This window comes from Rhinoderma darwinii, chromosome 13 (genome assembly GCF_050947455.1).
Source record: "Rhinoderma darwinii isolate aRhiDar2 chromosome 13, aRhiDar2.hap1, whole genome shotgun sequence".
Taxonomy (NCBI): Eukaryota; Metazoa; Chordata; class Amphibia; order Anura; family Rhinodermatidae; genus Rhinoderma; species Rhinoderma darwinii.
Window position 1 is genome coordinate 16,635,856 of NC_134699.1, and position 27,336 is coordinate 16,663,191.

The 27,336-nt window shown below is 41.1% G+C and overlaps 2 protein-coding genes across 9 annotated transcripts in view; one reads left to right on the forward strand and one right to left on the reverse strand.

The window, feature by feature from the left end:
* The window catches only part of CYB561 (cytochrome b561), a 259,428-nt gene that overhangs the window by 172,209 nt on the left and 59,883 nt on the right, over positions 1 to 27,336 (reverse strand). For 5 of the 8 annotated variants that reach the window (XM_075845055.1, XM_075845050.1, XM_075845052.1 and 2 more), the window contains exon 3: positions 7,122 to 7,225. The exons of the other annotated variants lie outside the window; for them this stretch is intronic. The gene's annotated coding sequence lies outside the window, so the exon portion shown is untranslated. The remainder of the gene's footprint in view (positions 1 to 7,121; positions 7,226 to 27,336) is intronic. 8 annotated transcript variants of the gene reach the window in all.
* Positions 6,022 to 27,336, forward strand: part of KCNH6 (potassium voltage-gated channel subfamily H member 6) — a 133,645-nt gene continuing 112,330 nt past the window's right edge. Inside the window, exon 1 of the mRNA XM_075845047.1 lies at positions 6,022 to 6,635. Coding sequence (XP_075701162.1) covers positions 6,560 to 6,635 — 76 coding nt within the window. The 5' untranslated portion in view covers positions 6,022 to 6,559. The remainder of the gene's footprint in view (positions 6,636 to 27,336) is intronic.

A 27,336-nucleotide genomic window follows, 5' to 3' on the forward strand; every position in this document is an offset into this window, starting at 1 on the left:
GGATATGGTATGAAATAAACTTAATTAAAAATGCAACAATATGATCACATTTTAAATGCTCATTTTTCTTTTTTTAAAACATATGATTTTTATTGAGAAAAACATAAAGGCATCGCATACATTTATACATCTAAATGAAAAGCGGGACATCCCCCACTGACAGCTATAAAAATAGACAGTGAAACACCCTAGTGAGTGACGGTGTGCAAAAGTCGCAAACCCCAAATGTTCAAGAGACAAAAACAAAAATGCACATTAGTCGGTCATGGAGGCATAGCGAACTCAAAATATATGCTAGCCCTGAGTAGGAAGACGATAAATCAGGAATTGAGATAAAAGTCAAAATAAGGAAAAACAAAAACAAAACAGAACTAAGCTTAACAGAACTAAGCATAACTCACATGGTCATAGAAAATGATGTAAAAAGGATTAGGAATAGAGAGAATCTACATAATAGTGAGAAGAGGTGCATTTATCCCAAGGAAGACATTGTGACATATGGGTTCTTTGCAGGAAAATCGTTTGTTCCATGATACAATTAAGGCTGACATACTGAATCACCTCAGTCAACGTAGGAGTGGAGGTCTTCTTCCAATACTTAGCTATAAGAATTCTTGCAGAGCATAATACGTGGAAGATAATAGTCTTATCATAAGAGTGGAAATAATCTAACCCTACATTAAGCAGGGCCAATGCCGGATTACATTCTAAAGGGTATTGTAGGACATTCGATAATAATTTATCTATTTTACCCCAAGAAGGTTTTAGAGCTGGACAGTACCAAAAAATTTGTTTACGAGTCCCCACCTCCGAACAACATCTCCAACATACATTGGAAGAATTAGGATAAATAATAGAGAGGCGGTGAGGCGTCAGGTACCATCTATATAGTACCTTTCTAGTAGCTTCTAAATGGTGAGTAGATTTGGACAACTGAGAGGCCAGGAAAAAGGTGGCCTGCCAATCGACACTGCCAGGAGGTAAAGATAAATCTATCTCCCACCTTTCAACACATTGGAGGGTAGTGTGCTGTAAACTTTCCAGGACAGCCACATATGCCTTAGACACTCTTTTTGCAGTTTTTGCGTACTGAAAAAAATAATAATTCGTAGAGTGACTTAGAAGAAAGGGAACTACTACCTAGACCCAGTAAGAAGTGACGAATCTGGACATATTTATAAAAGTCAGTTGCTGGCAAATCATACTTAGTAGTTAGCTCTGCAAAAGTAGAAAGAACACCTCCACTCCAAACATCCCCCACAGTTTTAATACCTTTTGTCTCCCAAAGAGACAAATTCATATTCGGAATCAGTTGCGAGAGAGTCCGAATAGACATCTCAGACACCCTCAAAGGAAAGAGAGCTTTTTTGACCACCATCAATTTCCACGAAGACAGAGCAGCCTTAATAGTCATCATATATGGAGTAGGGATGGACATTTTGAGCGCAGCAGCCCATAAATATGAGTTAGGAGAATCAAAATGCCAACAGGACCCTTTCAATTACAACCCAGTGCTTCAACTGTGTGGGGTTCAACCACTGTCGCAATTGGTCCAAAATGCAAGCATGGTAATACGCTGCAACATGGGGGAATCCCAAACCGCCATCAGTTATAGGAAGATACAGGACCTGAATAGCAACCCGAGCTTTTTGTTTTGTTTTTTTAACTAACAAATTCTGGAGTTTTAATGCTCATTTTTCAAACTTTTTCAGCCATGAAATTGCTTTCAAAATGATTTAAGGAGTAAAATAATCGCCGACATGTTGGTAGTCTTGTATAATTGCATTGTACAGGGATCATCTAATCACTCATCTCTGTCTACTGTTGTTGGTTCAGAGATATTTTTGTCTAGTTACAGCAGAGATATTAAAATACATATAGAGAACAAAATACAATTCATTTGCAGCAACAAACCATATTTAAAAATTTGAAGCTGGCATTACAATGTTGGGACGACTAGCTTTCTTGACTCCCCACATGAGGTAGAGGGGAATAAACTTATCTCTCAGAGGAACACAGGGTTGGACATGTTCCTCCATACTACTTTTTCTGGCGTTAGATGGTGGCCGCAGAACTCTGGCCCTTACCAATGACAACTTAATTACAGCGTGAGCTACACTTTATGGTTATTCAACATAAACAATATATTTCTATACCTCTTTCTCATTTTTCTCCTGTTGAGGTTTCAGGCTGAAAAAGATTATTGTAGTCGACATTTAAACCTATTCCTGGTTGAATTAATAGTTTTGCATAATTTTATGCATGTATTGTGAAAACAGAAGTCTGATTACACTTTCAAGTACATTGCAAAATGTAAAGAATTTTAACACTGGATAAGAGACATCTTGCGTGATGAATCACATTTCCCCACCTGGTAGACTTTCATTATGAACTTCATGGTTTGGTGGGCGCCAGGAGAATGTTTCCTACTCAAATGCACAGTGCCACCTGTAAACTGTATTGTAGGAATAACGGCATTAAGGATGTATTTTATGGTTTGGGGCTGGGTCCCATTGTTCAAGTGAAGGAAAAATCTTCAAGTGGTTGTCTGATTTAGAAAGCCCAATTTCAATCCTATTAGAAGATTTTTAGTAAATAAGGGGGAGGGAGTGTTTAGGATCCTCATTTATTAGTCAGAACGAGGAGCAGCTACAAACTGTGTCTCACTCTGGAGAACTCAGCATGTACAAGTATTAGGTCAGTCTATTAATATGAATGGCTTGGGTAATACTTAATTTCCCCTATTCAGGGTAAATAAACACTTGCTGCCCAGTTTCCCCATAGATAACAGCTGATCACTGTCAATCCCAGCAGCGAGACACCCTGTGATCAGCATATCATTGGAGGATCCTTCTAACAAAAAGGGACTGCCAAAAGCAAGAATTCAAGCAAGAACCCTTTCATGCAGCATACAATAACATTTGTTAGCATTGTGATCCAGCCCTCATTTTGATCATAGGGGCATTGTCTTACTGACAAAGGGCATTACTCAAACTGTTGCCTGCGATCATCATAAAATCCCATGCTGTGTTCAGTCTCTTCACTGGTCTGCAGCCCGACCTCTCAAATGAACTGGAACGCCAGCTGAGAACCAGGCCAACACCTTTACTTGACCCCATGAATTCCCTTGTGGACAGAAATAAACCTCTCCGTTTTTCTCTATGTAATAGAAAGCCCTCCTAAATGAGTAGAGGCAGTTATGGAAGCAAGGGGTGGGGGAACAACTCTATATTAATCTACATGCAGTATATGTTCAAGAATCTGAAGCCTGCATGAAAACTGAAGTTCATTCTGACATAACTTTACTTTTTCCCCAGACACTTCTACAGCATTTTGGTTTACTCAAAATTATTGAAGGATACCAGGTTTACACATCGATTCTTACTGTTGTTTTATACTGTAACAGGGGAGCAATAGCTCACCTAAATAGCCCAGAGCCATGAGACACATAACCTATAGGCAGTCTAACAAAGTTATTGATACACTAATGTGTATATATGTTGTATGCTCCCTAGCCTTACATAGCATAGAGGTGAAGCTGAACTTCGAAATTGAGATCTATTGCTTTAATAAAGTTGTAAGAAACATTTAAAAAAAAAAATAAAGATTGATGAAATGATGCCATAAATACCTGGGATTTCCACATATTCACAATCTATAGATACAACATTTGCTATATTATTAAGATCTTCTTGGCTGAGCTAGTAATCTTCCCGTTGTACTTATTATTATTATTAGTGTTATTTCAGGTAAATTATCATTTCAATTTATATTTTTATTTTGGCAAAAATGCAGGAAAAAAAGCAGTTCCGCTGCAGTGTATTTCTTTTACAGCATACACCGATCATCATAAATGACGCTATAAATTTGTTGTACAGGTGGTGACGATATCAAATATGTGTATAGTATTTTATGCTTTGGGACTTATATTTAATAACGTGTATTTATTGTAAAAACTGAATTCTGTGAATTTTCTTTTTCTGATCTTTTTTTATTTACATTTCTTTTTTTATTATTAAAGGGGTTGTCTCAAGATTAAAAGTTATCTCCTAACTACAGGTTAAGCGATAGCATGCTGATTGGTGCGAGTCCGACCGCTGGGACCCCCACCAATCACGAGAATGGGGTCCCGCTCCTTCAAATGAACTGAGTGGCAGATCGCGAATGCGCACTGCCGCTCCATTCACTGTCTATGGGACCGCCGGAAGTGCAACCTGCTTCTCCATTCATTCGGAGGAACGGGACCCACGTTCTCCTGATCGTGGGAGTTCCAGCGGTCGGACCCCCACCGATCATCATGTTATTAACTATCCTGTGCTTAAGGGATAACTTTCATCAAAAATTGCGTTGAGTCGCACAGCGCTGTTTTTTTTCTGCCTCCAATGGATTTCAATGGGAGGTTCAAAACTGTAATCCACGCCAAGATAGAGCAAAATGTTTTGTTTTTTTCAGCGAGCAGATAAAAATCCGTCCTGAAAAAAAAAAAGCAAAAACAAAAGCCTCCGATTCCCATTGAAATCAACTGCTTTTTATGCTTATTCTGATTAATCAGCGCCAAAGAAACGCCCTGTGAATGAGGCCTTAGTCAGTTCAGGCAGGGATGATTTACATCACAGCAGGAATAAAATGATTATAAACCACAAACGACTAAACCATAATGAGAAGAAAGATTATAAGGCAACTACCCCACATATACTAATGAAAATGACCCCATTAATGAGCTCTTTGAGATCTGCATCTTAATCATGTAGGATTTCCTGTCTTTCGCCATATATCATCCTGCTCGGCTATTTCCAAAGTAGAGTGAATAGCAATAAAACGAGTAACTCAAACAATTTGACTTTTTCCACTTGTTATAGAGGAGGGTTGCAGCTTTGTATACTACAGTATTCTCAAGAGCGCACTTCCATGTCCAATAAGTGGATTATACACTTTACCCAAACCACTGTCATATACTATGTGAACTTCTGATAAATTGCACTTTATGGCATTTCTTGGACAATCTTTATTAGGCCGGATTCACACGAGTGCTGCGTATCTCGGATGTGAAAAACTGCAGTTTTTCACGTCCAAGGTGCATCCGTGCTCAGCTCTGCGGGACGCGATGTCACGCATCCCCCATAGTTGAGAGCCTATGGAGGGATGCGTGATGCGTGAAAAGATAGGACATGTCCTATTTTCCCACGGACCCCTCACACGGTCCGTTGAAACAACAGCTGTGTGGACGGCCACATAGAATAACATAGGTCCGTGGGACGGCCGCTGTTTCAATGGCCGTCCCACGGACGTTTAACACGTTCGTGTGAATCAGGCCTTACTAAAGAGCAGAATTATTCCACTAAAATGGTAAATAAATGTTCAGTGTCACAAATGTAAACAATATAATACTAGCACTTTTTAAATCTCCTTTTACCATTGGCTGATGAAAGAGTGTGTGTGTGTGTGTGTGTGTGTGTGTGTGTGTGTGTGTGTGTGTGTGTGTGTGTGTGTGTGTGTGTGTGTGTGTGTGTGTGTGTGTGTATCAGCTCAATTTATTACAGATTAATGGCACTTCATAAGAACAACAAAACAGAACATGACATTCACTACTTCAACAGCACTTGAACCCATTATAAAACGTGATAAAGTAGAAATATTTAGCAGTGAAACAATTACAATACTATTCTGAGGCATGCCTTGTGCACATGTCAACTACTGGGTCTTCTTCAGCAGCTGTGCTCTTTATGTTTCATCAAGTGTGAAGAAAGGGAAATGGGATACAATGTAAAAATAATAGAATGGCTGTAATAACTAATCATAAGAAGCTTCAGCAGTAAAGGCATTTTCTTATAATATATGCTGTGGATAATGCAATGTAAACTCTCTCCTATGTACGAATGTGTCTGATTCCAGCAGCTGATCGCATCCTTATAAAGCCGACTTCTGTGGACACAAGGGCAGATCTGCCCAGCGACTAAATAGTGGACAGAAGGGATTTCCTTCAAAACGGTCTTATAGACAAGAAGAAGAATAAGACTTGTCTGTACATGCAACGTGAGTCTGGATTTAATAGAGAGCGGCCCCACTCCACCCCCAGCCGCGGATTACCAGCAGCACGTTCAGCACCGCACACAGAGGACAGCTCCCACTATCTTGCCATTGATCTGGATGCTGCTGGCTCTTGGTGGGGAGGCACCTGTGATCTCTGACCTGCTTGGGGACTTGGTCAGAGTTTATTTTAAGACGTCAGGGAGATGGGATTGAAGTTGTCATCCTAACAGTTGTGGCTGTTGACAACTCCTCTCTCCTGGCACATGTGTAGTTTAGAGGTGGGGGGAGTACAGGCTTCTATGCACTGCCCATCCCTGCAAATCCATAATCCTCCCATCATCACTCCTAGGATACACTGGAATAACTGCTTTATGCTTCCAGAAAGGGTTAAACTGAACCGCAAAATGTTATTGCCATGAAGCTGGAAGCCTGGATACGTGTGCTGAGATTTCCTCTGGTAAAAAACCCAAATACAGGGGGATCGGGAACTTTCTGCTGAGCTTATTGAGAGGAGACACCAGATTCCAAGATGCCGGTAAGAAGGGGGCATGTAGCCCCCCAGAATACCTATCTGGACACCATCATCAGGAAGTTTGAAGGACAGAGTAAGTAATATGCATTTACATATAGACAATGAGCAATGTGAGTGAGACTCCAATAACAAGTTATTATTCAATACAAGGCACACACAGACACAGCAGACAGATGCTGCACCATTCACACTAGGCAGACAGATCATGTACACTCTCATTCCGGACACCGGCTCTAGTGAAATGTCCATTGGATCAGTGTGTTACACAAGCACAGGGATAATACACTTCACGGGTGATTGTACTCAGATGTGTAACACAGCCCTGGGATCACATCACTGCCAAGACTGGTGTGCCAGGAGATCAGTAATCCTGTCCTGAGGCATAAGCAGAGCCATCCTAATGATGATTTAACCTCATAAATACAACAAACGTGGCATCATATGTTATCGTGAGAGAGATTAGATGCACACATATGATTCACTATAGATACCGTACAACATGTTTACACAACGAAGACCAATGGACAGTTGTAGATTCCCTTTCTAGGGATTCCCTTACCATCACAATGCAGATATTATATCACAACCATGGTCTGCCCTCATCTAATCCTAGTCTATGCGAGTCCTGGGCCAGATATATTCGTTAAATTCTGTATTCATGATCTGTGAACACAGTTATCAGGTTATTCACAAGCATAAAACTCAAGTCAAACTGTATTCTTGTTAAAAAGTTAGGCTCTCATGGGGGGTGTATAAAAACGTAAAGAACCATGTCAGTATAAAGTATTTTTTTAAAGGGACAACACATTTTAAAAGAAACCCACTGGCAGTGAAACATTGCCACCTGCGAATACAGCCACCAACTAGGGGCATAAGTCTTGCAGGATTGACAGTGCTGGTAGTATAAATCAGTACCCACCACAATCGTTTCCACAGAATAATACATATTTGCTGCTGGTGGCACCTAAATTTATGTACTAATCTGACTACCAAACAGTATAAAAGACTCACATATCAATAATTACAATGACAAACTCCAATAATCACTAGAGATTCCCTTAAAGCCGTGTGTTGATCTCACATCACGATCAGTGAGATAGATACAATGGAGGAGAGGGCTGTAATCTTTGTGGCACAATAATAATTCTACTATAGAATACTATAAAAACTTGTGTCTGTTACATGCCCACTCTTAATATGTATGTACAACATCAAGGTGGACCTACTTATTGAAGTTTAGGCAATAAACCATGGTTACTATATTGTGTATTGTGTGTATCCGCTGCGTACAGGGCGTGTATCCGCTGCATACGGGGCGTGTATCCGCTGCATACGGGGCGTGTATCCGCTACATACTGGGCACGTATGGAGTGTATCTGCTCTGTATGGTGTGTATGGCGTGTATCCGCAGCGTACGGGGCGTGTATCCGCAGCGTACGGGGCGTGTATCCGCAGCGTACGGGGCGTGTATCCGCAGCGTACGGGGCGTGTATCCGCAGCGTACGGGGCGTGTATCCGCAGCGTACGGGGCGTGAATCCGCTGCGTATCTGGTGCGTATCTGCTCTGTGTGGTGCATATCTGCTGTGTGTGGTGTGTCTATCCGCTGTGTCTCTGCGGTGTGTTGTGTTTCTCTGCGGTGTGTTGTGTTTCTCTGCGGTGTGTGGTGTGTCTCTGCTGTGTGTGGTGCATATCTGCTGTGTGTGGTGTGTCTATCCGCTGTGTGTGGTGTGTCTTTCCGCTGTGTGTGGTGTGTCTCTGCGGTGTGTCTCTGCGGTGTGTTGTGTTTCTCTGCGGTGTGTTGTGTTCCTCTGCGGTGTGTGGTGTGTCTCTGCGGTGTGTGGTGTGTCTCTGCGGTGTGTGGTGTGTCTCTGCGGTGTGTCTCTGCGGTGTGTCTCTGCGGTGTGTGGTGTGTCTCTGCGGTGTGTGGTGTGTCTCTGCGGTGTGTGGTGTGTCTCTGCGGTGTGTGGTGTGTCTCGGCTGCGTGTGGTGTATCTCGGCTGCGTGTGGTGTGTCTCGGCTGCGTGTGGTGTGTCTCGGCTGCGTGTGGTGTGTCTCTGTTGCGTGTGGTGTTTCTGCTGCGTGTGGTGTGTATCTCCTGCGTGTGGTGTGTATCTGCTGTGTATGGTGTGTATCTGCTGTGTATGGTGTGTATCTGCTGTGTATCTGCTGTGTATGGTGTGTTTCTGCTGTGTATGGTGTGTTTCTGCTGTGTATGGTATGTATCTGCTGTGTATGGTATGTATCTGCTGTGTATCTGCTGTGTATGGTGTGTTTCTGCTGTGTATGGTGTGTTTCTGCTGTGTTTCTGCTGTGTATGGTATGTATCTGCTGTGTATGGTATGTATCTGCTGTGTATGGTATGTATCTGCTGTGTATGGTGTGTATCTGCTGTGTATGGTGTGTTTCTGCTGTGTATCTGCTGTGTATGGTGTGTATCTGCTGTGTATGGTGTGTATCTGCTGTGTATGGTGTGTATCTTCTGTGTATGGTATGTATCTGCTGTGTATGGTGTGTATCTGCTGTGTATGGTGTGTTTCTGCTGTGTATCTGCTGTGTACGGTGTGTATCTGCTGTGTATGGTGTGTTTCTGCTGTGTATGGTGTGTTTCTGCTGTGTATCTGCTGTGTACGGTGTGTATCTGCTGTGTACGGTGTGTATCTGCTGTGTACGGTGTGTATCTGCTGTGTACGGTGTGTATCTGCTGTGTATGGTGTGTATCTGCTGTGTATGGTGTGTATCTGCTGTGTATCTGCTGTGTATGGTGTGTATCTGCTATGCATGAAGAAGGCTCATAACCTGACCTGGTAATGTAGTTTCAATTAACTATTAGGTTATGTTCACAGGTTGAATAAAAAATGGCTGATAATTACGGCGCTGTTTTCAAGGCGTTTTTTGAAGCTGAAAATAAAGCTTTTTTTAATTTGATGCTTCTTTTGAGGCATTTTTCATAGTGTCAATGGAAAATCAGCTCCAAAAATGCCTCAAGTACGGACATGCTACTTCTTTTTACAAGGCGTTTTTTTAATTCAGTAGCGTAAAAATACACCTCATGTGAAGAGCACAGAGTATTTCCCATTGAATTCAATGGGAAGCGGTTTGTAGGCGTTTTGTCAGTGCTTTTTACAGGCGTATTTCAAGGGTTTTTCGCTCGGAAATACACCTGAAAAAACTACGTGTGAGCATACCCCAAGTGTCATTTTTATGTACACTAGTATGAGGAGTCCCTGGTGCGTTGTCAATGGAGTCATTATTACACTCTTTATGATAAAGTGTGGAGCTGGCATGACATTTTCCACTACCGCGCTGATCACCTGATATGTAAGTGAACCGATTAATGTAACAAATGTCTACTATTAACTGTGAGCTCATACTAGACATGCATATTATATGGGTCACAAAGTAGACTCACTTTAAATGCTACGTATGCCATATAAGCAAAAGTATGCATCTTTCTTCTTTGGTTCTTTCCAACACTGATTAACAAATATAAATCTATTAAGTGGTATTCCAAGGACCGACAGTAGTGGCATACTCCTAGACTGTTCCATCAATGTCTGATTGGTGGGGATCCAATCTCTAGGGCCTTCTCAAGCATCTCCTACCACTTTTCCATCAAGGTCTATAACCTAAACAGATGTAATAGAGCAAAAAAAAATTGCCACATGAAACTCATCTTCCCGACAGCTTTCCAGCAGACCCAGGTTATTTTACAGCGCAGGTGGATCTGCAGGACAACAGTGAGGAAAAAAATATTCTCTGATTTGCGAATTGTTGCAGCGGAATCACATCTTTTCCACAGCAAAAATGGCAACATTTGCGGTTTTTACCTCCCATTGAATTCAATAGGGAAAACCCACAACAGAAGAGCCGCAATTCCACAGCATAAAGTGATATGCTGCTGATTAAACCGCACCGCGGGTGAATTTATGAATGGTTTCCCGAATTTTTTTTGCCATTGTGTGTTGATGAGATTTGTTCAAATATCATCCACGCTGCGGCTACTGTAATACAATGCGAAAAATCCGCAGTGTTTACTCAGTTATCCTACCTTCAATGTTCCAGACACAGTAGCTCATCTGTAAATGTAGCTGTCCCTGGCACTACAGCACAGCCTGAGCTTAGCCTATTCACTCAGGGGTTGGACCCACATAAATCACACATTGATAGTCTATCCTTAGGATTGACCATAAATGGGAATTATGGACTTTCACACATTCCATTTTGATGCAGTTATTTAAGCCACAACCAGGAGTGAATTATAAATTTTTTTAAAAAAAGAGAAGTAGAATATTTTCAATTTACATCCCCTCACTTCACAATCCACACCCAGCATTGGCTTAGAAAACTGCATCAAAACCGCACATGTGAAACCACCATGTGTTTGGTGCAGTTTTTGGCTCCGTTTTTTTTTATCCAAACACAGGAGTGGACACAAAAGAAAGGAGATGCCTCAGTCTGTTCTTTATACCTTTCCTTTGGATCCACTTTTGTCTTTGGCAAAAAAAAAAAAACGGAGGCAAAAACTGCATCAAGTGTGTGTGTGTGTGTGTGTGTGTGTGTGTGTGTGTGTGTGTGTGTGTGTGTGTGTGTGTGTTTTCCTGGTTTAATAAGGAATAGGAAGGTTTTATTTTATCAACATAAAAACAGATAAGGAAGACAGGAACAGGTTCTATCCTAACAGAATATCTGTATGTGGAGACGGCAAACTCAGACCGATCTTACAGATACTGAGATTGGTTTGATTGGTGACTTTGACCACGACACAGGTCGCACGCTGTGCTGCCTGCATTGCAATGTCGCACTGGCAGTATCGCAGTAATGAAAGGGAATGTAGGCGCGTTACAACTAGGTTGCCACGACGCGCGACAGTTGCAAAAACTCCTTCAAGTCTATCTTGTGATTGTGATGTCGCTGTAACATCTGGGTCAAAATGCAGCCCATTTAATTTCATTACTGCGATATAGCCAGTGTAACTCAGCGACCACACAGCGATCTTTGGCCAAGCAACCTGTATCGTCCTAGCTTTAATCAGAGAGTCCATAAGGAGATTCATCAGAATAAGGGCCCGTTCACATCAATGTTCAGGTTCCGTTCAACCTTTCCGTCAGAGGAACAGATGAACGGAAAGCCGAATGGAAACTATCGCTTCCATTGGCATTACCATTGATTTCAATGGTAATGCTTCCATTATAGTTTGTTTCAGTTGCGTACAGTTTCCATTATTTTCACGGAAACAATAGCGCAGTCGACTGCTATTGAGTACAAAATGTCAATTGAAGCAAAAGCAATTGTAAAAAGAAAGCCTGCAGCAATTTAGTTCTAATGGAGTAACTGATAAGACGTATGAAGACCTGGTGACATCTTTGAGGAGATATTAGATGAGAGCAAATTTTGCCTAAAATGTCCCATTAGTTTTCAGGAAGCAATTGAATTCCTGAATGCACCCTTAGGCCATCATTACACCAGTACTGCTAATATCAAACACAAAGTAACATTAAAAAAAACGAAAAGAAAGGTGCACTATGTGGTACTGAAGGCTTTCAGCCACTATAAATAACAGCATGTACTTTTGAATGGGTGAAAACAATGGGGAGAACTGCATTACATGCCATAAAACATGTTTATTTTAATCGGAAACAACAGTTCTGGGGACAACTCCAATAACCGTGTCTTTAGTTGTCCAGTTATATGCAAGCTTTTTCACTCCCTGTATTTCCCCTTGATATTTTGTAACATACATGTGACATTTGATGCCTCATTGTATTCCTATGGACTATGACCATATGTACATGGAAAATGTTTATAAATTACAAGCAGACTGGCCCACATTTATAATTCGGATTACTCCTGATTATGGCAGAAATTGCAATGTAAAGACATTTCAAAAAAAGAAAACAGGTGAGAAAAATGGTCGTGGTCAAGCGTAAATCTACTTTTAGCTGCAGTTATCAAAGGCAAAGGATGAAAAATTGACAAATTAGTAGCATAGCAGGTGTAAAAAATATTCAGTCAGACAATTCCAAATGCACCAGATATATTAGGACATGCGACTTTTTAGGTGCAATACTGGCCAACTATTCTCTGGTGCATGTAGCATATCTCCTACAGGGAGTAAAACTATATTCACTAGTAGAGAAAGAGCTCTATGTATTTGTAGATAACAGACTAAATAGCAGCGTATAACAGCGTTCATAAAAACGATGCCCTGGAGTTGGAAAAGTTACAAAAAAGAGAAACAAACCTGATGGAGTGCCTGGAGAATATTAGTTATGAGCAAAGATTAAAAATATTTAATTTTATTTAGTCTTGCGAAGAAATGTCTAAGCAGGGCATGAAAATTGATTTACACAAATATACATGCAAAAAGTAAGGTAAGCGCTACTCAATGTAAAGTCGTCCCCCCCCCAAAAAAAAAAGACAAAGGGGAACCCCCTCCTTCACTGTAAAAGCTGTGAAGAACAATAGTCACATTAGTGAACCCTCTTCTTTAGGGGATGTTCACACAGACTATTTTCGTCTGTAAACGACCGAAAAATCAGAAGCAGAACGCCTACAAACATCTGACCATTGATTTCAACGGGAAAAACGGCATTCTGTTCCGATGGGGCATTTTTTTTACATGGCCGTTTTGAAAAACGGCTGCGTAAAAAAACGGCAGTGAAAAAGAAGTGCATGTCACTTTTTCAGCCGTTTTTGGAGCTGTGTCTCATAGACTCTATAGAAAAACAGAACAGCTCCAAAAACGGCCATAAAAAACACTGCGAAAAATGCAAATTGCTCAAAAAACGTCTGAAAACCAGGAGCTGTTTTCCCTTCAAAACAGCTCCGTATTTTCAGACGTTTGAGTTTGTGTGTGCACATACCCTTACTGTAAGAGCTGTGAAGTTGTACAATAGTTACCTCAGTGAACCCTCTTTTTTACTGCAAGGGCTGTGAAGTACAATAGTCACCTCAGGGAGCCCCCTTCTTTACTATTTGCGCTATGAAGATGTGCAAATAGTCACCTCAGTGAGCCCCCTTCTTTACTATTCGAGCTCTGAAGATGTGCAAGTCACCTCAGTGTACCCCCTTCTTTAGTGCAAGAGCTGTGAAGTTGTACAATAGTCACCTCAGTGAACCCCCCCCTTCTTTACTGTAAGAGCTTTGAAGTTGTACAATAGTCACCTCAGTGAACCCCCTTCTTTTCTGTAAGAGCTGTAAAGCTGTGCAATGGTCACCTCAGTAGCTAGTTTTAATATAAACAGTTCATTGCTTCCAGAAAGGCTTAGATGATTTTTTGAAACAAAAAACAAACACTAATGTGAATGTATAAAACCCTTGTTTGAATGTGGATTCAGTGTAATCACCATTTGTGGTCAGGAAGTAATTTTTCCCTTTTAGGGCAGATTGTCTCATGCTTTATGGGAGTTTTTGCCTTCCTCTGGATCAATAGGGAGAAACAAAGTTCTAAGATTATTTCTTCAAACCAGGAACTGTCGCCTTCCCAGGTTGAAATTGATGAACATAGGTCTTTTTTCCACCAAGCTATGTATCACATTACAATGTATTTCTATGGACTGGCATTCAGATGCCTGAAAGTAATTATATGAACTATTCACATTTCAATGGATTTCTAAGTGCATTATCCATTTTCCCAGCACATTTAGTATGCCACCTTCAGAGTCTTTTAAGCAAAAATAAATTATTCTATGTTTCTATGGTACAAATATAAGATATAATGTCACAGTCCTTTCAATCCAGAGCTGATAATTAAACTACACAAATTAAAGCTGTGGCAATAGAATGCCATTTAGTTGAGAACATCAAGCTCTGGTTTGTCTGCCAAGCCCTCCCATATCCCTCTGGTGCCCTGGGGCACACAGACCTGTCTGGGCACCTCACAAATTATTCAGCAAGTTTTGGTGAGATGCTTTTTCTAGCAGTTGCTGTGAAACGCAGAAGGAATGCAGAAAAGTATCTGATTTATTTTAGATGTCCTTGTCGACAGTAAGATTAATTCTGTGTTCTACAGTTTATATGAAAAAGAAGACCGAGAGTTTTGATGATGTGATTGTGGCTGGGGAAAGAATTTACAACAGATAAAAATAGTACTGGTATTAAAGCACTCTTTGTACAAGGTATTATATAGCATTATCTACTTCAGATCGCAGTCATCATGCCATTTATACTTCACATCATTAATTTATTGCTCACACTATACCTATGATAAATCGACTATTCGTTCTGTCAAAAGGGACAGTTCAGTATTGTTTGCAATAAAGAAAAACTTTTGAAAAGTAAAGTTAACATCTACCCGTCAACACAATATTGTTTATATTTATATTTTATTGAAATAAGTTAGAAATTCTGTGTGTCATTTTTTTTTATATGTCTTTAGATCATGATATGGAGCTAAATTTTTGGTCTGCATAGACCAAAGTTAAATGATAAGCCTTCACCGCAGCGTACGGTTTAAACACTGAACTCAAAAACTCAATGCTAAAAGAATATGCAGTAGAGGTCGCTCTAGTGATAAATGCAGACAGCCAGAGTGTTATCATTAAACTCTAAACTATGCAGAAGATTTGGAACTCTTTATCAGAAAAACTAAGATGATATTTTTTGGGCTTTTTTTTTTTTATTTTTTTTAATTCCTGCATTGGCCAAATTTGCTATGCTATGTTAAGCACAAAGGTTTTCTTTCTACTATACTAAAGTCTTATATCAATATTGCACCAGCACCCCCTCATATGTGAACATAGCCAGTCAGGCCTAGACAACTCTTACCCAGGTCTATGAGCCAGCAATGACACCTCCATAACATGCCACTGTGAGATGACTTAATTGGCAGAATCAGAAGGAATATCTGACAAGTAATATATCTAAAATTTGACAAGCGTTACACACTCAGGCTTGATGAAGGCTCACGTGGTTGGAGCTGAAACGTCGCCATTTTTGAATGCACTATTTTTGTCATGAATAAATAATATCGTTTAAAAAACGAAATGCAGTCGTCTACCCCTTTTTTTGCTTAATCAAGTTATATCCTATCATAGTGATAACTGTCCTTAATCGTAATGCATCATCAGCATCTGTATATTTTGAAGTCTGTGGCCACAGGACATCAACAATAACAATGATGTTGTTCAGCAGCTATTCTGAATTAGAGGAGATGAATTGATCTGAAATGACTGAAAAATACTGTTCTACAGCTCAGAAACTGCCTCAATGAGGATTCAACATCACCCAACAATACTTCACATCCTTCTCTAATCTCCGTCCAGTCAGGTGGTGCTGGATTTGCTATATTACAGTGCTTTTGAGACATTGTCCAACTTCTCTGTGGAATGCGAAGACTGATACTTACTTTTAAATTAAAGGGGTTATTTGGAGACCAAAATTATTAGTAGTGTAGCAAATGCAGTATGTGAGTACACTCGCTAATATACATTCCAGTCCTCCGTTGCGCTGATTGAGATTTTCATCGATTTTTATGGCACTGCCAGGAGACCGGAAGTCTAGTTGCACAGTCTTCTTTGATGGTGATGATAATACGACTCTTCGACATGTGACCGGTCCCGCTGTACTCTATGTACAAGCAGTAGCAGTAGTACACCGAGTACATGGAGTACAGCGGGGCCAGTCACATGACGAAGAGTCATATCGTCATCAAAGGAAGGCTGTGCAACAAGACTTCCGATCCCCAGGCAGCGATATTAAAATCTATGCTAATAATTTTTGTTCCTTACATAACCCCTTTAATGTCTGTAATAAAGCATTGCTGCCAACAACTAGAAAGCTGGTGGATGATTCTTAAGGTTACATAGCAAGTGGGAGGAACGTTGGAGCATTTAGCAATCAGACATAATGATGTAGTTCCAAGTCAATCTCCAGGATATAAAATGAAGGCAAACAATTACTGCAGCAACTGCAAAATGCTAAGGTGTGCAGGGTGGGACAGGAAATCATGTTGTCCCCTGTAATTACTTTTAGAGTAATTATATTGCTTTATAAAAGCATTAACATAATGAGTTCTGTTGATCAGGATTGATCGGTTTCTTGCCACTTGGGAAAACAAAGACTGTATCACTCAGCAGCACAGCGAGAAGGGTGAGCAGGTGCCTGCTGCTGCTTGGTGTGTGACCTTTGTAATACCTGCTAATACGTTGCCTGGTTTAGTAGATTGTTATAAACTGGGACGTGTATAAAATGGTCAAAGGTTTATTTATACCTGGTGCTTGGAACTGGTACTTAGGGAATCATTGTTGGTTCAGTCAGCAAATTAGCATCCTCTACAGCAGATTTCTAGTCAAGATTAGGAGAACCCCAATGTTAGTTGAAATTTGGTTGGGGGGGGGGGTCTCCCTGATGTTACCCTCACAGTAGGGATGAAAAAAACAGATCTTAGACTACTCTCTTAGGGGTCAGAACATGAGATATTACCATTTCCCATAGTAAAAAGTTTGGGAATCATTACTATGAGTTGTAGAACAGTTTTGATAATTCATTGAAAATCTAAAACTATATGTGGCCACAGTATAAACCCAAAGCACAAAAGTATGAAGAATACAAATGAACTCATTCTTACAGTAGGGCTCCAGCCAAAGATGAAAACTACTGACCATGAGAAGTGCTGGGGAAGAGTTCTGTAAGATTTCAGCCATGATTCATATGACTGCCTGCTAACAAATGGGCCTGCAACGTCTGCAGAATGTGGGCTAAAATTTTAACTATAGCTGTGATGAGTGTATAATTTGGCCTAAGGGCACTGTGAATATGGGTGATTTAGTGCTACCTTCTTCACTGATGTCACTAGATTGTAATTAACAGATGAGCCGTTTTCTCATAAAACAGTTTCAGTAATAGACTATCATTTTATGCAGGTAGAAGTTTTACAATCTCATGAGTGCATCTAATCTGTGTTAATATTGATAAATTGATAGTGAAATGGTGATATGTAATTAACAGCTTGACACAGTTTCATCCAGTAATCCTTGAGGATTAGGGAATATCCTGTAAACATATCCTATATTGCTCTGGGACCAGTGGCTTGTGTGCTATAGCAGTTTGCAATGACACTTAAAGGGGTAATCTGGGTTCTTAACCTGTTTTACTATTGAAAGCAAATGTCCTGAAATAAAAAACCCCCAAAAAACAACCAATACTCCCCTATCCTTTCCCCCAGCGATTCAGTGGCGTCACTCCAGTGGCTCTCAGGGTGATTGTTTACATGCAGGCAGCCAATCTGAGGGTTCAGTGGTCTTGTGTTGTATTCCTGGCATGATGCGAAAAACATGGTATTAGTGACGAAACTAACCATATTTATGCCATTAACATCACACGTTGTGGGACCCATTGCAGGTTCTGTGGGCTGGTAATTCCAGGACTCCCAGGCTAGTTTTAGGTATACAGTGGCTGGAAAGATTACCTGACAAAGGCAAACCAAATGTCAAGGCAAAAACCAAAAATTGTGCGACAGTGTAGCTACCTCGCCTCAGAGCATTGGGTTTGGCTTCAAACCTATAGAATTCATTAAGATCTGTTGACAGATACATCCTCTTCCATTCTTTGTCCAATTATACGTTAAAACATATATAAAAATGTGAAGAAGGCCATAAAATGGTTGTCTGGGATTACAATTCTTTTTTCATGGCACTAAGTGACAAATTTTACTATAAATGCAAATACGTTTCTAATTGAGTTTGTTGATGCTTATATTGTCATCGTCGTCCCCTTGGCTAGCCGCATATATACAGTGCAGGCACGGCTCAGCCCGTACATGGCAACGATTACATGCGTCCAAACGAAATCAGCAGCACCAATGTTAAGAAAGATCTGTTGGAGGTTGAAACGTTGCACATGCCTGTGTCAATAAACACCACAAGTTTGGATTACATTTAGTGTGCCTTCTTTTCCATTGTACTAATGACCACATGCGGCCGCGGTCAGCCAGGAGGTAATGTAAGTAATAAATGGGGACTATTTGTTTTTTAATAAAGCTCAACTACAAACACTTTAAAATGGCCAAGGAAAAAAATAGTAATCCCTGACAACCCCATTAATCCCGTCTTGAAAGGGGTCTTTTAAACCAGTAAATTAGGGCTTTAATCACACTGCATTCGCAGGGTATCTCGGAATGATTTCCTAAAGTAAACCTCTGACGTTGCCCATAGGCTTTCATTGTAAAAAAAAAAACAGTAAAATGCACTGTATACTTTTCTTTACTAGATGTCGTTGTGTGGAATTTTGCTGTCAACTACGGTACTCCTTACAGTTGGAAAAAAAAAAGAGAAAATGGTTTACCGACATAAACCGGCCTAAAGATGACAAAAGTAGACCTTTTTGGCATCTGTCGGGTAAATTATGCCCTATGGATATGAGACGTATGAGTTGGGAGCTTTACTAGCACATTTTCCGGACGGACACAGCAAAAGCTGTGTGAATAGAGTCTTAGTGGTGTGTTCTAGTGGTTTAGTTTAGTTCTATCATGTACGACAGAGAGAGAAAAATGGAGAGAGGGAAAGAAGCGGAGATAGATGGTAAAAAAGTTTTGGAGGGATTGAGAGAAAACAAATGCAGAGAGGTAGAGGTTGTAGGATTGCCGTGTTACAAGTCTGTGATGCTTAGTAACAACAGATGCAGAATGACCTCTGAACAGAACAGTTGATAGTGTGGTATTTTCATACAGAACTAATAGCTTATACAATGCATGTTTGTAGAACACATTGGGGAGATTTATTAGAACTGGTGCATTCACAGCTGAAGATATTGGGGGTGATTTACTAAGCAATATGCGCCAGAATTCTGCCACTAATTTTGTAAAAACAAAAACGTGGTGTACAGGACTTGCACCACATTTATTATGTATCTTAGACACTTTTTTCACCTTTCAAGACAGTTTTGAAAAGAGTCTACAAAAAGGGGTACAGCATAGAGAAATTGTAAAACGCGTCAAATTTAATAATCAAATTTATTAATGGCTTGCTCCATATTTTATGCAAAATGTAGACGTAACGTACGCCAGCCATGAGGTAGCATAAGGAAGATAAGTGTCTAACATATCTAGCAAGATGTGCCAAATATATCATACTGCATGCACCACTGTGATAAATTTGGCACAGTTTCGGCCTCTCTGGTCTAGTTTTATATGGTCTAGATTTAAGATAGTATTAATAAATCTACCCCAGTGTTTTATTTTTTACGAACATAGACATAAATGGGTGTGCACTTTTAAGTATTCCCATTGAAGAATTCTGCAAATAGTGGAAGCAAACCCCGCCGCTGGTTCACCAGATAATGTGAGATAGTAATATAGGTGACCCACAAATTTTTATTATGTATCTCCATAAACTTGCTGTACCAGATCTATCAGTTGCTCATGGGTAACATGGGTCCTAGGTTGTTTTGTTTTCCTGTATATCTGTTTTTGGTTTATGTCTTTGTTGAATTGTCATACATACGTCCTAGCAAACCAGTCTAAGCGCCATTATTAATGGGAAATCATCTGTTTGTAATGCTTTATATGTACTCATTACTTGACTTGCTATTTGTACATATCCTTGATCTAATATGCCATATATTGTAATTAGCAATGTGTGACTGTTTTATACTTGTTACTGTAACAGTTCTTAATAAAACGAATTTTAAAAAAAAATAGTAGAAGCAACCATTGTATTAGCTGAAGTAGTATTCACAAGAGCAGTGGAACAAAAACCAAATACGTCCAAGCAGTTTTAGTTGAGGTGGTTGTTTTGGCGATTTTACATTACGGAGATTTTACCTTTCACTTGGTAATTTAGCGGTAATTTAGTGGTAATTATGGTTGATTTTTCAACCCTGTCAATTTTATTAATTAAAATCTCAGATTACAAAACATGTAACAGTAAATAGAATGTATGCAACATGCATTGAAAAACACATATCATGTTGACTGCAAAGTCATGATTCTAAAGTCCAACAGTGATATGGGCTTGTCTGGTCTCATTCATTTACAAAATGAGAATATACAGTAGGTATATGTGACCATGTCACAGTCTACCGGGGGAGGGGGGGGTGTCTAAGAACGGTAACGGTAGTTTCCTGGCAGTAAAAATTTGCAAATTATGGCGTGGGTCGGACTTAGAGGGAGGAACGAGGCCAAATGCCGCATGACAGATTTACTATAATTCACGGCAGAAGCCGACATTCATTATAGCAGTAATCTCCACCAGCTGCGAGCTACTAGATTTAACTTTGTGGCAAAAGGAACAGCCCAAGATGCAACAAATTTTATTATTACATTTGTAGCATCTTACTTCAGCGGGCTTCAGTCTAAGACTGGCGTATAAACCACCAGTCTGTAAATCTGGGCCATAATATTTATTACATACAGATGCAGTCAATTCAGTTTGTCAAAAGTTTTGACTTGATGTGTTATCTGTGATTTCGCATAGGACTGCAGGTTATATCTACCGAGTTGCAACGCAACATTATGGTGCATGAAAGAAAGAGTTGAAAACCAAATTTGTCCCCGCTACATCTTTATATTGCACACCATTAAAACTATGTAACAAGTGGAAACTTTTAAACCATCTTGCTACTGACTATCCATCAGTGCCAAAACAGGCAATCTTCGTCACTTCAACTGTTGCCAGGCCGAACCTTACTAGCTGATCAGCCGGCTGGTAGATGATGACTGGCTAAGCCTCACGGGAAATGCGGTTTACAGCAGCTGGAATACAGAAGATTGCTCGGTGTTGCTCCTGAGCATGTCCTTGTATAAATCCCTTTTCCCTGAAAGATGCTATTGGTTAATTCTCTGATGAATTCTTCCACTATTGCAGAAGATTGTGTCTAACATGTCCTAAATTTACCTTTGAATGAATTGCATAACTGAGAGTGACAAGCAGGTTATCATGATGGCTATGGCTAAGATGTCACAGTGACATCAGTCACCAGGATAGAATTATCTGAGTACACCACTGAATATCTAGGATGATCTGGAACAGGAAAATCCTTCAGGGAATCTGTTTGTAATTTGATCTTCTGAATGGGGAGTTAAATCCTTTCCCTTCTCCCTCCGCCTCATATGCAGGCTGTGCAGGTTTAGCAATAGGCTTGTATGGAGAGGAAGGATTTGTATGAGGAGATAGTTATAGCAGTGGCTGGCTGAACAATGGCATCCGTGTATCTATTATGGGGGTGCCCACTCATTTACAAGCGGCATAACTGTTAACTGAAGATCTATGCTCATGTCTACTCTTATCAGCAGACAGTTCATAAACTAAGAATTAAAGGGTTATTCCTAGAATCAACAATTATCACCTAAACACAGGATAGGTGATAACAGTCTGATCACTGGGGACCACATGGCTGGGACTCCCACCGATCACAAGTATAGGGGTCCCAAACCACCAGTTTCTCCTCACTGCTCGACTGCAGTAAGGAGGACATTGAATTGAGCAGTGGTCGAGCATGTGCTCTGCAGCTTATTCAATGTCTCTGGGAATGACGGAAACAGCCGAGTACAGCGCTCAGCTGTTTCCGTCATCCCTATAGACAGTGAATGGAGTGGTCGGCGTATATGCTCAACACCACTCCATTCAAGCTCTTCCTCACTGTGGGGGGGGGAGGGAGTAATAAGGATTTGGTGGTTCGGGCCCCTCATTCTCTGCATCAGTGGGGGTTCCAGCGATCAAACAATTATGCCTCATGCACACTACAATATTATAGCTCCATGTATGCTTCAAGTTGTATGGAGCCATAACGCAGTGCTCATAGTGGTCTATTGGCTCATACTTTACCTCTGTATACTGCCAATTTTATATGAATACGGACAGATGTTTTTTGCGGTCATATTCGGCCTACAAAAAAAATGTGCTATGTTCCATCGGTTGCTCTATAGTGGTGTTCTCACTTGGAGGAATGGTTTTACTAGAAAATATGTCCTTAATATGGAACGATACCAAGACAAATTATGGCAGCAGACGGAATGGAGCTGCGGTGATTCTATGTCTGTACTACCGCCGTACAACTTCTATCATTCCGTATGCTGTAAATATACAGCAGAACGTTTAGAGATAACCCTCCAATGGCAATATATAACTTACCATCATGGACCCTGATTAATGAACAAGCTAAATGTCACATCATAACAAAATTCTATAATTGTACCAAGTCTGAACAGTCCCATGTGAGCCAATGAAAACTTCAACTAACTGTGGCTGTGCAATGTGGTTACCCATAGGAGTAGCTCTAGGATGTAGTGCTAGTGCGGCTCTCTGCTGCATCACTGTACCAAATGTGAATAGGAACTAATGGATGAAATTATCAGTATCTCTGAAGCCAACGAAAACTAACTACCCGTAAATACATACTAACATATTAACAATACATTTAGAAAGTTGCACCACACATTTATTATTTAAAACAAAAAAAAAATAGAAAAAAAAAATTCAAAAAGGTGTACATAGACTTTAAACGTCATAAAAATCTCATATGTTGAATGTCTGTGACGGATGCCATACAGTGGCACCTGTTACCCATAGGCTCAAATGTTAAAATAAACGCATATTGTGCGATATCCTTTTTTTCTTACTGGATGCCTCTATATGGAATTGCCAGACAGCAAAAAAAACACAACAACAAAAATGGTATACCCAACGTACACTGCCCGATGGAGGCCCAGAGAACGTTCTTTTGGTCTCCGTCGGTCTAATGGTAGCCTATGGGTACGTTTGCCATGTGCGCTTTCGTCAGATGTGCAGGGGAAACGCAGTGTGTGTGTGTGTGTGTGTGTGTGTGTGTGTGTGTGTGTGATATATATATAAATATAAAACAATCCACGCAAATTGTGCCGGCTTCTGAGCTAGAATCTCCTAGCATTCCTTTCTGATTCAGTGCCTACACAGAACTCTCGCTGTTGATTTGCATTCTGGGAAGTGTCATTTTTATTCTTGGCACTGTACAGTAATTTGATGAAGAAAAAAATGAAACCTCCCCTGGTGATATTATCTCAGCTTATCTGTTAAGCGTGTATCTTACAAAAGCTTGTTGACTTTCCACTGTCAAGAGGAAGAATTGCGAATGCCGCTCTGAGCTATACTACATGCTCTAACTCTGGATCAGTACAAGAAATGTATTTACGAAGTTACTCAACTTTTTATATAAACAAATTCGATATAAAAATTCTAAAACGGTGTTCGAAAGTGTACATATGCTAGGGACATGCATCCTGAGTCCATATAGCAGTCATTGGGACTTCCTTTCTACATGCAGACATAACATGCTGGCACTTCTAGTTCTCCAACATGTGTACATATACAGGTAGCATAAGCTCACTGGATGTTCCTAGATGCTAGCTATGACATTTGAATAATGCACCGTTAAGTTGTCTACTATAAGTCTGTCACCTCATATTTCATTCTGTAACTAAACCAACCCGGATGTGACTCTGCATAATCTGCCATACATATTAAAACATGGAAAATGAAAAGCAATTAACAAATAAACTATAAGTGAGAAAAAAACACAGGCAGCTGGGGCAGATGCTCTCAGAGAACCAGCAGGAATGTGGTATATAAATAACCTGGAGAAGTGGTTTATATATGCATATCTGTGATCAGGGCTTTTTTCTTTGCCTTGATTTTAGATTCGGCTGACATTTTCTTCCATATTTCACAGTTTGGAAACAACAACTGCTGTAGCACTGTTTCTGCTGATTAATGCAGTCCCATTCATATCCAACAGTCCCGTGTTTTAGCAGAACAAGTCTATTACACCCAAGTCAGATATTTTATGCTGACTTTGTGATGGATGTTTTATTATGTATTTATTGCATGTCTTAATAAAGCTGTACATTAGAAATAGGACCAGCTAGCAATCTTAGAACAAAATGTAAACATAAACAATCCTATTAATGTAATTAACTTTCCCATATCTATCTATCTAGGTCATATTGGCATATAACATTTTGCGCAGCTTAAGCTCTTAAAGGGGACTGGTTTAGGAACAGTGCCACAGGTTGTCCACAGGTTGTGTGTGGTATTGCAGCTCAGCCCCATTCACTTCAGTGAAGCTGTGCTGAATTACCAGACAACTAATGGACAGGTGTGGCATTGTTTCTGGAAAAAAGCAGCCACGTTTTTCCAATTCTGAACAACCCCTTTAATATAAACATATTTACAATGGTCAGAACACCTTTTTTCTGATACAAAGTTCCAAATATCTCCAGTTCAGAAATTAAATTGGTTAGTTTACACAATCTAAATAGTAAACTTACCTTATAGCCTTTTCCGCTTTTTGTCCCTTTTTATTTCACTTGTCATGGCCACCTTAGTTTCAGACTACCTATGCAAACACTGTCTTTTTGAGTCCATGGGTAGTCTGAGCCCCTCTTGACCTATTAGCTAGGGCACAGCGCTGATAACGTCAGCCCTGTTTCCAACCATAAACGTTCCCCCACAGCTACTATCAAGTCAGTGTCGGAGGTCACAGTTGAAGAACTGGCCAGCATGATTCACTGCTCCGCTTGTAGCAGGATAGGAATACCTACCATTCAGGAGAGGGCACGTTAAAGATGCAGCCTTAGCGCCCACTCCGCAGAACATCAAGGTGGAAGCAAGATGGCATCCGAAATGAGAAAAACAAAAAAACATTTAAGCTAAGGGCTAATTCACACGATCATGCATGCCGCCCGAGTCCCGTTCGTGATCTGTAGGACGATAGGACATGTTCTATCTTTCCACAGATCAGGGAGTCGGGTCCGTTTTCACAGACCCGATTCACCTACTAAATTGAATAGGTCCGTCAAAACTATCGGGTGCCACTCGGTTGCAGTGAAAAAATGGCACTTGGTCGTGTGCAACTAGGCTGAAGATAAACTCAAAATTTAGGTCAGGGAAGTGTTTTACTTCTCATAACTTTGTTAGGAAGCATTTTAAAAAAGGATTGCAGAGAGTCGCTTTAAATGGTAAAATTCTTACCGCATGCAGTTGCCACTAGAGGGAGGTTAGGAGCATATTATTTATTAGTTGAACTCAATGATAGAACAGTATGCAGTAAGCTCCTAAGCCCCCTGTAGTGGTGACAGAATTTTATCATTTAACACCATGATCAGGGGACTGTAGAGTGCGTACACTCCTACCGGGGGGGGAAGTGGCTTCACCTACTCACCTTCCCCATTAATGGCCATACCTTTTCCCAAACCCCCTGTCCCTCTAATAAGACTCAGACACTTGGGTTGGATAAATTTGGCCACAGCAGCCATTTTATTTACAAACAAACATCAAGAACAACAATTTACAAATAATAATAACAATGGAAGGGGAGTCCTTGGAGCTACAAAAGTCTGTCACGAAACAGCCCACCTGCATAGTATTTTACTCCCAGCCGTCACCCTACTGGCTCAGGGGCACCGTTATACCTGCAGTTGGCTGACCTCAACCGCAACCACTCCCCGGGACACCACCCAGCGGGAGCCCAAATTGACCACTCCCCGGGACACCACCCAGCGGGAGCCCTAATTGACCACTCCTCGGGACACCACCCAGCAGGAGCCCAAATTGAGCAGACTACCAACCATAATAAATTGGGGAGGGACCATACCCCCTATGAATCCCCCCCCCCCACAGTAATTTACCACCAACTCCAAGGACCCCCAATCCGCCATACAACTGCTGCGACATTGCAAAACTGTTCCACAGCATCCTCTGGTACCTGCGGAAAAACAAAAACAACGAGCAACAAAGCGAAATACCAAAATAGTCACACAGATGAACACATCATTTTGGGAGGGAGGGTGGGACAAGCTTCCCTGTGCTGTTACTAAAGATGGCGACGCCTTTCCCTCTCCTACCCTTAAGTAAACTGACCTCGCCCCCCTCACATCCGCCCCCTCCTAACCACACCCCTAACTCCTTAACTCCTTCCCTTCCTAACATCCCTGATCATGGTGGCCTCCCCCTATGGCATTCTGCCGGGTCCAGCCTGTACTTGATCAGGGGACTGTAGAGTGCGTACACTCCTACCGGGGGGGGAAGTGGCTTCACCTACTCACCTTCCCCATTAATGGCCATACCTTTTCCCAAACCCCCTGTCCCTCTAATAAGACTCAGACACTTGGGTTGGATAAATTTGGCCACAGCAGCCATTTTATTTACAAACAAACATCAAGAACAACAATTTACAAATAATAATAACAATGGAAGGGGAGTCCTTGGAGCTACAAAAGTCTGTCACGAAACAGCCCACCTGCATAGTATTTTACTCCCAGCCGTCACCCTACTGGCTCAGGGGCACCGTTATACCTGCAGTTGGCTGACCTCAACCGCAACCACTCCCCGGGACACCACCCAGCGGGAGCCCAAATTGACCACTCCCCGGGACACCACCCAGCGGGAGCCCTAATTGACCACTCCTCGGGACACCACCCAGCAGGAGCCCAAATTGAGCAGACTACCAACCATAATAAATTGGGGAGGGACCATACCCCCTATGAATCCCCCCCCCCCCCACAGTAATTTACCACCAACTCCAAGGACCCCCAATCCGCCACACGAACATACTTAGACACCTTTAAGTATGCGAGCCCCCACCCAACGAGAGGGCCCTTTCGATACCTTCCTGCAGGCGCAGAGTCCACAGGTCGATCCCCACGGCCGTCAGGTGCACACCATCACCTAGCCAATAATTACCCTGGCCATCCTCGAAGTCATAATGACGCACGAAGACCCCCCCATTTCTCACCACGAAACCCGAAACTGCCCGATTAACCTTAACCCTGGCTTTATTCAACCGCTGCACCGATCTAGCATGC